The sequence below is a fragment of the Dermacentor silvarum genome, chromosome 3 (assembly GCF_013339745.2).
Source record: "Dermacentor silvarum isolate Dsil-2018 chromosome 3, BIME_Dsil_1.4, whole genome shotgun sequence".
NCBI classification, from domain to species: Eukaryota; Metazoa; Arthropoda; class Arachnida; order Ixodida; family Ixodidae; genus Dermacentor; species Dermacentor silvarum.
This window is the reverse complement of record NC_051156.1, coordinates 231846810-231862637: the sequence shown is the minus strand read 5'-3', so window position 1 is coordinate 231862637 and position 15828 is coordinate 231846810. Positions and strand designations below refer to the sequence as shown.

At 48.8% G+C, this 15828-nt stretch overlaps 1 protein-coding gene and 1 non-coding gene across 2 annotated transcripts in view; both read right to left on the bottom strand.

The window, feature by feature from the left end:
- The window catches only part of LOC119446862 (uncharacterized), a 108832-nt gene extending 99700 nt beyond the window's left edge, over window positions 1–9132 (bottom strand). Inside the window, exon 1 of the mRNA XM_037711436.2 lies at window positions 8910–9132. Coding sequence (XP_037567364.1) covers window positions 8910–9132 — 223 coding nt within the window. The remainder of the gene's footprint in view (window positions 1–8909) is intronic.
- Trnat-cgu (transfer RNA threonine (anticodon CGU)) lies at window positions 2390–2462 on the bottom strand. The gene has a single exon. It is a non-coding gene; the product is annotated as a tRNA-Thr (tRNA).
- Window positions 9133–15828: the final 6696 nt, after the last annotated feature.

Sequence of the window (15828 nt, the reverse complement as noted above, 5' to 3'; positions counted from 1 at the left end):
TCGATTTCATCAGCATAACCAAGACACGCATCGTGGAGCAAGCTAGCAGGGCAAGGAAACAGGTTTGAGACATAAAGTGCGCTGGAACCTTGTCGAATGGCAAGAAGGGCAAAAGGAAGCAAGAAGGGATGACGGCGAGCAACAAGCTTAGACGGCGTGAAAAGAACTATGGAGTCGGGAAACCCGACGCAGGAAACGGGTACAAGTGCAGCAGAGTATGGAGGAATCTCGTTGTCGGCGGTGACGAACACACGACCGGAAGCGTCGTCAGTATCTTCAAAAGCGTGGTTGCCGAATGGCGACAGAGCGAGTTCGGCACGGGCACAATCAATAACGGCATGATGAGATGACAGAAAGTCCCATCCTAAAATCATGGCATGGGAGCAGCGAGGCAGAATAACGAACTCAACACGGTATAAAGTTCCACTTATAAGAACACGCACGGTACACATCCCTAAGGGTTCGATCGGCGCAGCGCTTGCGGTGCGTAATGAAACGGCAGAATATGGCGTAGCGACTTTCTTAATTGAAGACGAAGCTGGTTCGAAATCACTGATATTGCTGCTCCCGTGTCTACAAGCGCATGAACGGCAATGTCTTCTGCATAAACTTCAAGGACGTTCGCAGGAAATAAATTAGGGCTTCTGGAGTTCGTTGAGGTCGCAGTTCTTGCCTCCGGAACTGCGTTCCTTAGTTTTCCTCTCGGATAGCTTCAGGGCGACGGACAAGCGGCGACAGAGAACGCCGACGGGGTGACGGAGACCGACGGGTATTGAAGGTGCGGGAGGAAGGAGGTGAGGCTTCGAAGTGCTGAGCGGCAGGAGCGGAACGGAACGGAGAGTCGAAGCCGCTGCTTTGCGCCCTCGGAGAATCCGAATGATACCATCCGCGCCGGCGGCAAAACCGTGCTACATGCCCAGGCATGCCGCACGAATAACAGATAGAGCGGTTGTCGTGGGTGCGCCATGGATTGACAGCAGTGGGCCGAGACTGGTGGAGATATTGGTGAGGTGGACGCACAGGCTGCTGTGGCGGCCAGTAGCTGCTTGTAGGGGCATAGGTTGCAGCTAAATGCGGAGGTGAGGGAAAGGCGCTGGTAGGTCGCGATGGAATAGCTGCAGACGGGGGCCTTCGATTCGCGACAACGGCAGCGTACGTAAGTGGAACAGGTGTAGGAGGCGGTTGATGAGCAAGTGGGACGGCGTTAGCGACTTGTTCCTGTATCACCTGACGGAGATCGGGAAACAAGGGCGACTCTGACGCTTGACTGGCTGGCAGAAGAGAGAGTTGGCGTGCCACTTCTCGTACAAATTGCTTGATTTGGTCGAAGATCTCTGAACTGCAAGTAGCACTGACACCGTCACTCAGAGCTGAAAGCGCGAGGTCCAGAGCGAGAGCTTGGCGGGTAGAAAGCCATTGTTTGCGTAGCTCTTCATAGCTCTGGCAAAGCGTCAGGAGGTCGTTGACCGTCTGAGGATTTTTCGCCAAGAGCATTTGGAAGGCGTCATCTTCTATGCCTTTCAAGATGTTCTTGATCTTGTCATCTTCGGTCATATCTGGGTTGATACGCCGGCAAATATCAACTACATCTTTAATGTAGCTGGTAAAGGTTTCGCCCTTTCGTTGGGCACGACAGCGAAGCTGTTGTTCAGCTCGAAGTTTGCGCACAGCAGGGCGACCAAAGACCTCTTGAAGTGTCGTTCGGAAAGCTGTCCAGGTGGTAAAGTCAGCCTCATGGTTCCGGAACCAAATATGGGCGACGCCGGAAAGGTAGAATGGGACGTAACCAAGCTTGTCAGCTTCAGTCCATTTATTGTGGGCACTCACTCGGTTGTACAGTGACAGCCAGTCCTCTACGTCATGATCGTCAGTGCCATTGAATATGGGAGGATCCCGTTGGCGTGATGTGCCAGGACAGATAACCGGAGGCGGTGCCTGGGGTGGATTGGGAGGACTAGTCTCCTCAGGCATGGGAGCTGTGACAGGGATCGTCCGGCTTCGGAGTTCCAGTTTTGCAAAAGGCCCAGCACCTCCACCAAATGTCGCGAAGCACTTTGGAAGTAAGCGTTCGCGACTAGCACGATAGAGCAGCGAGAGGTAACACAGCCGATCGAGCACCGAATCAAGGTTTATCTTCCTCGTCGTCGTTCTCCCTCTTATAGCCACAGCCCCACTGCTCCTTATTTTACAGTAATATATATATATATATATATATATATATATATATATATATATGAGCGAGAAGAAAGGAAACGGAGGGGCCCGACGTTATTAGACATATAAAAAGAAGGAAGCCAACAAGGACAGCATAGGCAGAACTACTTGTACTTAATGTTCGAATTAACGCAATGATAAATTAATTGAAATGACCGTGGATGAAAAAACAACTGGCCGCAGGTGGGATGCGAACCCACGTCTTCGCATTACGAGTGCGATGCTCTTACCAGTTGAGCTACCGCGGCGTCGTTTTCCCATCCACTTTCTGGGGTGTTTATGTACTAGAACTAACCCTGGCAGTGTTAGCCAGCACCACCACTCACAAGCCTAGGCGGTAGATGTGGAACGTCCTTTCTGCCGCAGGCGTCACGAGCACGTGAACTTTTTGGGTAAAGGCAACTGGTTAATAAACTAACACATGCTACCTGAAGGCATCAATGCAGCCGGATTGGAGACCCTCGCTATGTAATGAACGAGAAGAAAGGAGACCGAGAGACCCGATTTTATTAACCATGCATATCACAAGAACCCAACAAACAATGACACCAAGGACAACATAGGGGAAATTATGTGCCGTTCTTAATTTAAATCAGGAAATAAAAGTGGATGAAATACGAACCCACGTCTTCGTATTACGCGTACGATGCTCTTACTAACTTAGCTACCGCGTCACGGCGTCAAGCCACCGCTAAGTCAAGTTTAATTTGTCATTTGCAATAGCGACGTTTATTAGGCAGATACAGTGCACCATACACTTGATTGTCATCCTTTGGCGCCGAGACAGGTTTGTCTGTGCTCTTTTCAACGCCAGTGGATCATGATTTCCGCGGCGCGGGTTTTGCGCCGCCTCCTTCGAGAGATGGCGCCACACTGCGTGACCAGGCCGGCAGCGTCCGGCGCGCCGCGGATGGTTGTTTGTCAGAGACGAGACTTACAACGAGGTGCATTTTGACTGAGTAAGCTTTCAGGCCTGCGTCGCGGCACCAGTCTGCTTTGCCGGTAGCCATATTTCATGCTTACATCTACTCTCGATTACGGGAGCATTTTTTTTATATCTGCCTACTAGGACTAACCCTGGGAATGGTAGCCAGCGCCACCACGTTTTCTTGTTACTGTAAAGGAAACGAGGAGACAGCAGCCGTTCGTGGGCCTGCTGTTCTGTTCTTCCTCGTCGTCCTCTCCCAGCGCCCGTCGTGCGAGCGGCCGCTCCCAAGTGTCGCTTTTCTGTTTCATTACAGTCGGCCACGCTGCCGCAAATGGCTCCGAGAATGAGCAGTCGCCAAGATGGTTCTGGTGGGCGGCCTTGGCGGAACGGCCGCCGTTGAAAAAGCGCGCGATGAGATCGTGGACATTAAGAACGGCCGGCCGCACCGACAAGCAGCTAAACCATCTGCTCACTCGTCGGGTGCATCTTCGAAGCGTTGCCAATGCACTCGAACCGCCCGACTCGGCGAAATGCCGCGTGTCGCCGAGTCTTGCATGCACAATGAAGGAACCAAACGCAATACCTGGTCACCGTGTCGTGGGTGACTGCAAGAGCGCTGTCGTTGCCCACCAGGAGGTGGTTCGTTCCAGACAAGGTACAGTTGCGTCTGCGCCAAAACCTGTCTCTTGCGCGTTTGATAGGTAGACTTGGGCTGCACGGGAAGATCTTGGATTATGATCTTAGCTGTGTTGGTCGCTTCGACTTCTTTGAGCAAGATGTGGCTGAGTGTGGCGCGAACGGACGCACCTTCGGCCAATGGCTGCCCTGAGAAACGGAGATATGGAAGTATCTCGTTTCGGCGGTCCGTGGACCCGTCGGGAGTCTGGAGTGGCAGGACGTCTGGTACGGGAGGAGCCGGTGCCTCACTGTGCCTAATCATTGAAGAGCGTCCACGACTGTTGTCTCTGGAATTGGTGGTATGGTGTCGGATGCTACAGCGGGGCAGAGCCATTCCCGGGTGCAGCTGCAGCGGCGAGATGGTGCAGCTTCCGAGCGTTGCCGGGTTTTTGTCGCAGCAGCTCAGTTGACGTAGTCTTCCGTGTGAAAGTAGCAGCGGTGACCTGCTGCGTGTTTAGATGGAGCTGATAATGTCGGTTGGTGATTAGCCGCCCAGTGGTGGGTCGACGCGGGAGCCGTGGTCGCCGAAAGCAGCAGCGGTGACCTGCTGCGTAGGTTGGGGTGGAGATGATAGTGTCGGTTGGTGATTAGCCAGCCGGTGGTGGGTCGACGCGGGAGCGGTGGTCGCCATCCCACCGTCTGGATTGAAGTCGACGGCCACACCCGGTGAGGCCCTCCCTGCGTTGCGGGGCACACCTGCCGCAGGATCGAAGCGGCGTGCGCAGAACTGCGCTGATCGGACTCACCGCAGGCATAGGCAAGCGGGCCGGAAGCAGCGCTGCGCTCCATGCAGGCCATGCCTTCGTAGTTGCCGCACTGGGCCAAGCATGACGATCACCCAAGGCATTGATAGTTTCAAGCCAAAGGATGACGTCGTCTTGAAAGCCGCAGTATTTCCACCAAAGCCGGCTGCAGGGAAGCGTGTACGGCGTTCCCAGGCAGGACGCAATCGCTGACGGATGGCGTCGCGTTGTTCGGGCGGCGGCGGAACAGGCCGACGAGAAACACGCCGAGCGGGTCCTGCGTTCAAGGCAGCCAAGGCTCGGTTACAGGCAGCGTAATGCCCGTCTTACCCAGCGTCAACGAAGGGCAGCGAGCCCCGAGGCAACGCGACACCCAATTTTGAGGGTACGACAAGCTTCGCGTGCCCGGTAAGGCCGACCAATTTTTAACAAATATCTTTCTCAACCCCGTCCTGAAGTGTAAGCTAGACAACCGGGCACGATATTGGTGAATCGGTCTGCATTTTTCTTCTCTTTCTCCCTACATCACTAATGTTAAAAAACACGAAATGTAGATTGCGCCAAGAGATTCTAAATTGGTATACGCTTCTTCAATAAAGATTGAGACCGATGCTGTGCAACCTATCTTAAAATTAATTACTAACACTTTTATGCTTTTCTAAATGCTATCCATTGAGGGAAATACGCACTTGTTGGTCCAGTGTCTGTGCCAAGCATGCAAAGCGTGACGAAAGGGATATTTTGCATTCTTCTTAGAAATAGCCCAGTGTGCTAGACTGTCTCGGAACAACTTTTCCTATAGTTCCCGCTAGGCGCTCGCATTCTCATCAGCGGCATTCCGTTGCAATGTGCTGAGACGTTTCCGGCAGTTGCATCATGTTGAGAATATTTTGTTCGATTTGTTTTTCTCCTCGGGTCTCAAGCCTCAAATAGCAAGGCACTGCCCTTCGCGTTATTGTAAAGATTCTTGCGCATCATTTCTTGTTTGCCGTATTTGTAAATCTCTATGGTACTTCTTTCTTGTTTTCACCCTTTGCGTCCCATTTCCTGTTTAGGTCACTTACTTTTTTTATGTCTCCGGGCTGTCCATGTACACTGTCAATTGCCCTGTACTTGCGTTGCCAACATCCTTGACATCTTCTTCCATTCCGTATCGACGCTATTGAGCAACAAATATTTGTGCACTTTTCCCGCCGGTTTCGTTTCATCACAGTTTCTTAGTCTTGCATCAAAAATAATTTTGCTATGCGTTTAACTGAACTGAAGAAAGGTGCAACCCATGTAACCTTGCAATGACTCATTCGTGGTTTAACAGTGAGCCCCCAATGCCAATCGGCTAACCGAGATTCTCTCGATGGATGTTTCAGTAGGTCTTTTCTTCGTTAATGTTTGTACCCAGGTGTTTATATTGCTTGAGTATGGGAATGACTTGCTGTTGAATACAAACTGAGCCTATCATAGCTTCTGTCCTCGGTGAACTTTAACTATAGGTCTCTGCATCTCTCACCTTCCAATAGCATTTGTATACGGCTTTTCCTAAATGCATCCCTAAGGAGCTCGATGAAATGGTCATTTATGCCCTCGTGCATGAAAATATCCCACAGCAATTCCCTGTTTATGTAGTCTTAAGCTCCCTTATACACTTCTCTTTTTAATGACAGCGGTAAGCTCCCAGTCAGGATTTCGCAATGCCTGCCGTATGCACTCCAACCCAGTTTTATTCTTCTGTAAATTTTCTTCTCATGATCAGGTTGATCAGGGCTCTAGAGGCTGACTCTAGAGACAGACTCTAGAGGCTGACTGACAATCCTGAATTCTTCTTCTCTTGCCAGGCTGTTGAATATTATCTTTGTCTTCTGCATATTCATCTTCAACCCCACTCTTACACTTTCTCGGTTAAGGTCCTCAATCATTTGTTGTAATTCGTCCCCACTGTTGCTGAACAGGACAATGTCATCTGCAAACCGAATGTTGCTGAGATATTCGCCGTTAATCCTCGCTCCTAAACCTTCCCAGTCTAATGGCTTGAATACTTCTTCTAAGCATGCAGTGAATAACATTGGAGAGATTGTGCCTCCTGGCCTGACCCCTTTCTTGATAGGTAACTTTCTTCTTTTCTTGTGGAGAACCAAGGTAGCTGTGGAATCTATGCAGATATTTGGCATGATATTCACGTATGCCTCCTGTACTCCTTGATTACGCGATGCCTTTATGGCTGCTGGTATCTCTACTGAATCAAATGCGCTTTCATAATCTATGAACACCATAGACAGAGGTTGATTGTACTCCGAAGATTTCTCACTACCTGTTTGATGACATGAATGTGATCCATCGTAGAATATCCCGTGCTAACATATGGGGCAGAAACTGGGAGGTTAACAAAGAAGCTCGAGAACAAGTTAAGGACTGCACAAAGAGCGATGGAACGAAAAATGTTAGGCGTAACGTTAAGAGACAGGAAGAGAGTGGTGTGGATCAGAGAGCAAACGGGCATAGCGGATATTCTAGTTGACATTAATGGAAAGAAATTGAGCTAGGCATGCCATGTAATGCGTAGGGTAGGTAACCGGTGGACCATTAGAGTTACAGGATGGACGGCAAGAGAAGGGAAGCGCAGTCGAGGGCGGCAGAAAACTAGGGGGGGGGGGGGGGGGGAATTAGGAAATTTGCACGTGGAAATTGGAATCAGCTAGCGCAAGATAGGGGTAATTGGAGATCGCAGGAAGAACCCTTCGTCCTGCAGTGGTCATAAAAATAGGCTGATGATGATGAAGATCCCTTAATATCTAGAAATGGTAGCAACACCATCGGTAGCCATAGAGGTCTACTCAGAGCTACTGAAATCTCTATACACTGAGTTAGTACAAAGGTATTATCCTGTAACTGTGTGCCTGATCTGAACCACTTCTGTAGTTCCTCCAAGATATAAAATTTTCCATCCTTCGACAGCTCTAATTTCATGGCTTGCATTGCCATTCTATACAGGGTGATCATATTGAAGTGTTTAAGAATTTTAAAAATCGCCTGTGGTACATTCTCGTTCTTGAGCTGTGTTATTCGAAAAGGCGGACATTACTAACTCGAGAAATCGAAACACATATACAAATAATTAACGAAAATTCATTAATTCACTTGTTAATTAATTATTTTACGGCACATATTCCAATTTACGAATTGTAGCCTGGGAGTTTGCAAGCCGTATAAACCTGAAATGCATTTCCAGGATTACACCAGTTTCGAGGTATTATTTCGCTAAGTATGGGACGAAATACATAGGCATTCCAATTCTTTTGGGGCTTCAATGCATAAAAGAGCGTTTTGTTAAAAAAAAAAAGAAAGTGGAACAACAGTGAATTTTTACGGCTAGATTGATGGCGCATATCTCCAAACTTGTGTCATTCTGCACATTCATTCAAGTGAATAAGCCTTGCAAACTCGCGAGCTACAATTCGTAAATTGTAATATGTACCATGAAGTAATTCATTAAGAAATTAATTAGTGAATGTTTGTTAATTAGTTTAGTATGTGTTTCTATCTCTTGTGCAAGTAATTTCCGCCTATCTGCATAATCCAGCTCAAGTACTAGACTTACGTTATCTGCAACGGGCGATTTTTTTAAATTCCGCAAAACTTAAACATGGTTACCACGTATATCACCGACGTTAGCTCCTGTTACCCACATCAGCATAGGTAAGGTTCAGCTTGCTCTTAACCCATTCAATGGAATTTTCTTTGTTTTAAATCACACTGTGCCTTGACTTTTGACCCGGATGGATGCTATGAGCGTCCGTTTTGAAACATGGCGGTGGGTGGCGCCACCAAGCTATTTTTCCTTATTTTGCATAATGCCTTTATCTTTTCTTTTTTTACAGACCCAGCTGATCTCTGCGAGGGCGCTTCTCGGTGGTCGCTGGAGACACTAGCACACATGGCGCGCGCGAGGCGTGTTCCGAGTTATGGTGCAAGCAACGCGAGGGGCTCAAGGTGGCCCGGCGCTAGAAGATATTCCCGGCAGAGTTGGGGCTGTCGTCTCGGTAGCAACGGCCAAACGCAGACACACTCGCCAAAAGCCTAATCGACCGCGTAATGGTTTGGCGTACATGCAGCGGCTGCACTTGCTCTATTATCGTGAACTTATCTACATAGCTTGTGACCGAGCCCAGGAGGTAGTGATTTTTTTTTTTTTTTTTTTGAACGACCTGTTCGGGAAATTCAGCCTGATGCGACCTCAGTCGAGCAAATCCGCGCCACCAGCCACGTTTGTCCTCAACCAAACGTGTTTTGTAGAAGACGCTATGGTTTCTGACGCTTGCGTACTGACGGCAGACGTGATCGGCGTCACCCACCTGCGACATTGAGCAGCGTGTTGTTGAGAACCAGCGGCCACGCGGCCGTCTCCCGACTGACGGCGAACTCGTCGAGCATGCCGAAGAACAGCAGGCCGACCACCTTGCCCGAGGCGTGCATGAACACGTTGACGCCGCCGCATGCCAGCGCGACCACCCAACTGTAGCGCGAGTCCGGCCCCGTCTTCCGGGCGCGCCGACCGTCCGCCCGACACGAGGACATCGCCGCCGACGAATGCGGAGGAGGGGGGGCGGCCACCGCCACGCGGCGGGCCGAGCGTTCGCACCGCGTGCCGACACGGGAGGCTCCCTCTCGCGTGCTCCGAGGCGCGCGCGCAAATTCGAAGCACAGCAATGTGCTGGCAAGTGCGGCGGGCATACGGTGAGGGTACGTCACCTGCAATTAGACTACGTTCAAGATCCCATCAAGAGGGCAAAGGCAATCAAAGCGCTCCGGCACGCCCCTGAACTTCTGTTGCAGCTACGGCAACGCTAAGCCGAGACTCCGCTGCATCCGTGGAACGCTGGAGGCAGGTTGGATTCGCTGCAGAACATCCGGGTAGTAGCGTATGCTGTGTATTCACTGTAAGCTATGCGGCTATAATATACAGCACGTGCATTATAAACGATAAAAGAACTTAGGGAAAGTATGCACAAGAGTCTTACAGGTACCAGAAGTCCATTATTCTCTGTGCATTTCCTTGCTTGTTGTCACAGACCCCGTGAACTAGGCGCAGACGCCGGACCAAATTCCAAAGCCGACTTATCAGCTTCCGAAAATAATCCCACGAAAGCAAGGACAATTAGGAATGGGCCCTCTGGTGCGCCAGCGAACGCCGGTTGCTGTCCAAAGACCGAGTCAGAGCCCAGAGTTGTCAAAACAGAACAAAATATATTTTTCACACAAGGCAGTTACACACACACTTGCAAACTTAGGCTAGACACAACACAATACAAATCAGATGGGTATTCACAAAATACAGGAAAATAATTCACGACAAGCACTAAGAGTCCAACGCGTAAAGTACAAAATGAATAGGAACACTAAGTGTCCAATCGTATTCACCCGTGTTGGTCTTGTCAGACGATCTCGGCGTAGATCGGGACAAATCTCGAAGAAGGAACTTCTTCCGGAAATGCAGACGCTCGATGAACTCGTCGACTAGCTTGCCGGGGAATCCCCTTCTTCCGCAGAAGCTCGGTCTTCACGTTCCATCGCTTCACCGGTGCGGACTGAACTCCCCTTCTGATTCTCACACGGTGGTTAATAGCCGTCACAGGCGTTCTCGAACATTCCTATCGGAGTCGTGATCTCGTAGCATGGCCAAAGCCTGGGAATCTTCGAGTCTTTTCGCGCACCTTCGACCGCCGCCGTCGAAGCGTCGTCAAGGGGTGGTGGGGGCTTGATGACTCATCCCGTTGGCGCACGCTCACGCTGTAGCAACCTATCTCGACTCGCCGGGTGAGAAGGTGATTGGCACGCGCGTGTGCTCTCTCTCTCTATGGTTACAGTTGCTTCGTCGATGCTCTTCTAGACGTCTAGGCGCCGTTCTTCGCATTGCTGTTTGAGGCGTATGCGCTCTCTCCCTCTGTTGAAGTTGCCGCGGGGCCGGCGTGTTATTTCGCTGGCTTGCGTGACACGCGGGGCGCGCTTGTATTCGCGCTCTTTTGTGATACTGCCCCCCACTTTAAGAATATTATGCAATAATATTCAAGAAAACACAAAAGAAGCGCACACAAAAGTCCGCTACACACGAGTCCGTAAGTCCATAAATCAGTCCACCACAATTCACACGTCACTTCACTCGCGATACATTGAGACAAACACAAGTAACACAAGTACACTCGTACCACACATTTCTCGCGTAACAAGTACACTTGTGTTATACAGTAAGACATCCCTCCCGTAACAATTACGCTTGCACTACACAATAGCACATATCTCGCGTAACAAGTCAAACATGAAATATAACATGTGCAACAAGTATACAAAACTATGATAAAGTAGTTTTCAAACAAATCAACACTTTTCTCATGATGTATGAATGAACATTCGGTGCACTCAATACAAACACTTTGCACCACACACTAATCGTCAACGGTTCTTAAATTTGAATTTCCTGCCCTTGGTCTTTCGATGGTGGTGTTTCGTGTGGTTATGAGTCCCGGTCGGTTTATTTTCGGAATTGGGCATTGAAAGGGGCTGGAAAGGCCTTGCCTGAGCCTTAGCTTGAGCTCGGGTGTCTGCTGCCGCGGTGTTCTCGTCAGCTGCTGATGGCTTTCCGCGAGCTTCCTCGATCGTCGATGATTCGATCTTCGGTGATTCGTTCAAAGGCTTCGGGTCGTCTGGTGTTCGAACTCCCTTGACGTTACATATGATTAAGTCATACAGTGGGTTGTCCATGCAAAGAGCAGCGCCATTCCCACTGTAGTAGGGGGTCTCGACCTCAATCCTGGCTTCGGGAAGCTTCCTAGCAGTACCACCGACCAGGTAAACTAAACTGGTTTCGCCCGTGAGCTCCTCGTCTTTGACTAAATCCCTTCGCACGATCACTGTGCTGGTGCCGGTATCTCGTAACACCGTGATTTGTTTGTCTGCCATTTTTACGGCAAGTACAGACATTCCCTTATCGGGAAATTATGGGCGTTGTGTCATCACCGCATTAACGACCGGAATTCTTTTTCCGTCTCGGAGTTCGACAAAGTCGGCGTTTACGTCTTCTTGGTGTTTTGGTGGGGCATACACACAGAATGCCTGGGGAGCTTCTTTCCCTTCGTTACAACATGTATCAGCTTTGTGCCCAGTTCGCCCACATTTAAAACATTTGACATCATTGGTGCGCGTAAAATTGCTCCGACAATTGCTAGCATGGTGGCCCAGTCGGTTACAGAGATAACACCTCGGAACAGGCTTCTGAGGGTTTATCCTTTGATCGGATGTCGGTTTCCTTGCGTCCTCTGGCTCCTCTTTTTTGATCTTGGAGAGATTGGTGCTTCCCTGTGCTTCCAAAAATTGGTCTGCCAATTCCAACATATCTTAAAGCGATTTAGCTTTCCGTTCTTTCAGATAGAGTGACAGGCTCGGGTGGCAACTGATGAGGAATTGCTCCTTGATCAGAAGCTCTCTAAGCGCACCGTACTCCTTTGCAGTTTCTGAAAGCTCGGTCCACCTATCAAAATAGTGGCTGAGCCGCGTGGCGAATTGCGTGGCGGTCTCGCCATCGGCGGGCTTTTCAGTCCTAAACTTATCTCGGAAATCTTCTACGGTGAACCTAAATCTCTTCAGTAAAGCGGCTTTCACCCTTCCGTAATTAGAGGCATCGGTAGGCGTCAGCCTACTGTACATACTAAGTGCTTCGTCACTCAAACACGTGCAAAATGGGCAACAAATCTAATGTTGGTAATTACTGTCCAATATCTTTAACGAGTGTCCCACGCAAATTACGAAATACAGTCTAACCTTTGATTGAACCTTCGACTACGTTGTTTATCTCTCAGTGAACAAGCGACAGCTAAATCCAACTCAGGCGCACATACCACGTACGTATCTCGTTTAGAATGAACTTATCTAAACCAGGGTTCCACAGATCGCTACGCGCAAAGAAAGATAAATAGAAACGACAGCATAGCTCAGCGGCTCCCCCAGTCTTGGGCGAAACACCATGCTGTCGAAAAAGACTGTACGTACGGCTAAATGCAAATTTATGTCATGTGACCTTCGATCGCGTATTAAAGATAACCCTAGAAAGTTTTGGAAATCCATTTCTCCCACCAACACTGCGTGACATCGTTTCATCGGTGGATGACGACGGGACAACCAGAGGATTGCACTGCTTTCTTTAATATAATTACGAGTGTTTTTACAAAGGAAGACCATTCCAGCATCTCATCTATGGAAGACGTCGATTACAGGTACATGGATCCTATAGTTATATCTACTGCTGGAATTGCAGCATTGATTAACAACCTCAAAGTATCAACATGCGCAGGAATTGATTATAGTAATACTAAATTCTTTAAATATACAGTCATAATATCTAGTATCACACTTACCCACATCTTTCAACAATCATTATCAACGAGTGAAATAGCGCACGAATGGAAAATGGGTAAATGCATACCAACATTCAAATCAGGCAACAAATCTAATGTTAGTGATTATCGTCCGATATCTTTAACGAGTGTCGCACACAAATTACTTGAACATGTCTTTGCTTCCAACATCGCTCAGCACCTAGAAGCTTTTTTTTTTTTTTTTTACCCCCACCAACACGGTTTTATGAAATCTAGAGTTCGACCAAAACTCGTCTGATCGGGATTGCTCATAGTCAAGGGTAAAGCGCGTACGCTGACCAAATACATAAAAAAAGAAAAACAAGACGTTTCGGCTCCCCCCCCCCCCCCCCTGTCCTGATCCTTTTTTCCGTCCTTGGTTGGGTCTTAATACTACGCAATAAGATGAACCAACTAGCCCAGCAACAAGTCCTGATACGGGGGCCTTGTTCACAATGAAAGCAAACGAAAAGGGTTGCAGACGATTACGTACGTATGAATAGATGGCGCAAGCAGTAGGCATAAAAAATGAGCAGTGGCTTAGCTCGGCTATGCCAGGATATACGTAGCGTTCGGCCACATCGTTCAGAACCGGTAGACCTGGTGGCGTGGGCGGGCAACGATAGCCATTGGTAACGCTAAAGAGTGGAATCTTCTGCTTAACGAGAAAGTTCTTGCACGTTGTACAAACCCGCGCCACGGTTTCACCCCACTCAGGCGGCGCCGCTAAACTCAACGTTTCACGCATCGCACTACTTACCCGGCGTCAAGTCTTTCATGTGCCACAGTCTTTCGCACACGTCGCACACATATCCAAACGGATTGTTTGCGAAGTCCGTCTCTTAAGTACGAGTCGCACTGGCGCTTTCGCTAAGTTTTACCTTATAGTCAGTCATTCGGCGAGCCTTGACGTCATCAATGGCGTCTTGTTGTTGCTACTGCTGAGATGATCGGGCCATAGAGTGTCTCACTATAACACCTAGAGGGTAAACTGGCGCCACCGTCTATACGAGTTTCTTAAAGGGCGCCGTGCCCTCATGGGAATGATGGGATATGTGTCTGCGAGGCTTGTGTTGGCTTGTGTTGTGTGAGGCTGTTGGTTGTGTTGAAAGATGCTTCGTCTAAAACGTGGATATGGCTACACAAATAATGCGTTCTTTAAGTAAAATCTACATAAAAGGCTTTCATTCACCCATATTACATCTCTCATAAAAGTTTTCTTACCTACAATGCAGAATCAAGCGAAGAAAAGCAAGAACAGATGACAAGTTGTTCCAAAGGGAGCGAGAATCTTGTCGTCTGCCCTCCAACTTTAGCGGCCAGCTGATACTTTTTTACGTTTCACATAATTGTGCATTCTATAGTAAGTCCTCAAAATTATACAAAACATGTTTTTGTGTAATAATAAAGCTAAAGCAATTTTTTTACGTGCTGTTTTAGCAGGAAATGAATCATTGTGACAGACGGAACGGTGCTAGCCAGGCGCGTCTCCAAGAACGATGCCCATCCGAAGTCACAATATACCGGCATTCCCACGGATACCACAGCGCAGCAGCGCCAGTTTTCCCTCTAGGTAATATAGTGAGAAACTCTATGGGTCGGGCACGTCGCTCGGCCTCCTGGGGACGCCGCTTTGCTATAGACGTTCCTCCCTTTGCTCGGGTGTCTCCGAAGCACGTTTAGCCATCTTCTGTTCGTTCTTCCTACACTCAACCGCTAATTGCCAGGCAACTACTTCGGAATTCGATGAGTTGAGCTTCTCCGCTCTTCTGCGCCGCTGAGCAGCAATTTCGCTCTCCTACTCCATGGCTATACCACACTGGCAAACGCCCAGCACAAACGATCAAACGCCCAGCGCAAACGCCGGGCAAACGCCCGGCGCGCCAGGTGTACGCCGCAACCTAGTCATCGTAGTAACCTAGTCATCGATTGCATATTCATCGACTTTTCTAAAGCTTTCGATCGCGTACCGCATTGTAGTCTAATAGCTAAAGTTTCGTCCCTTAATCCTTGACTTTATCGTGGGTGCGAAAATACCTTTCCTTCTGTGAACAATACAACTTTACTAATTCATTCTCATTTCCTCTGAGTGATGTCACCTCCGGCGTCCCCCAGGGTAGTGTTCTGGGTCCCCTGCTATTTTTAATTTGCATTAATGATCTGCTAGCGGTTATCTCCTCTAACATGCGACTTTTCGCAGACGAACTGCGTAATCTAGCCGTAACATCTCTTTTTCAGCTGATCATCTTGCCCTCCTGGATCTAGTAACTAATTGGTGCTCACGCTGACAAATGTCTCTTAAACCGATAAATGCAGACTAATAGGCAGCTTTAGTTTAGCGTGCGCTATGCCATTGCGTACGCTATAAAATAGCGGGTCATCACTGCGCACGCGCAGAACGCTAAACGACCTATAGCGTATAGCGTACGCACGCTATTTCTCAGATTTAGCGTTACCGTCTTTGCGTGGTTTGCGTAGTTTACGTAAATTATGCCGGCGTTCCCCGCTGCCCGCTTCGAATTCGTAGAATTCGTTTCGTTCTTAGTAAATGACTGCGTAAACGGCTTTCGCTTAGTCTAAGGCTGCTTCGACGACAGTGTATTATGGATAGGAGTTTTCGAGATCGCTTCTCGTTTCAAACGACACGAAGCCTAACGAGGGAAACCTTCGAGATATGTCAGCGCCACCTATCGGTGATGTCGGAGATAGGCGCCTTACCGACTTTCGCAGACGATCTTTGAGATCGGAAAATCTCGCAGGCCAACTAAAACTGTAATAAACGTGCGCTGCTTAGCGTACGCTGTACTATAGCGTATAGCTTACGCTATTACTTGCGTACGCTATACTAAAACTGTATAATGACCTT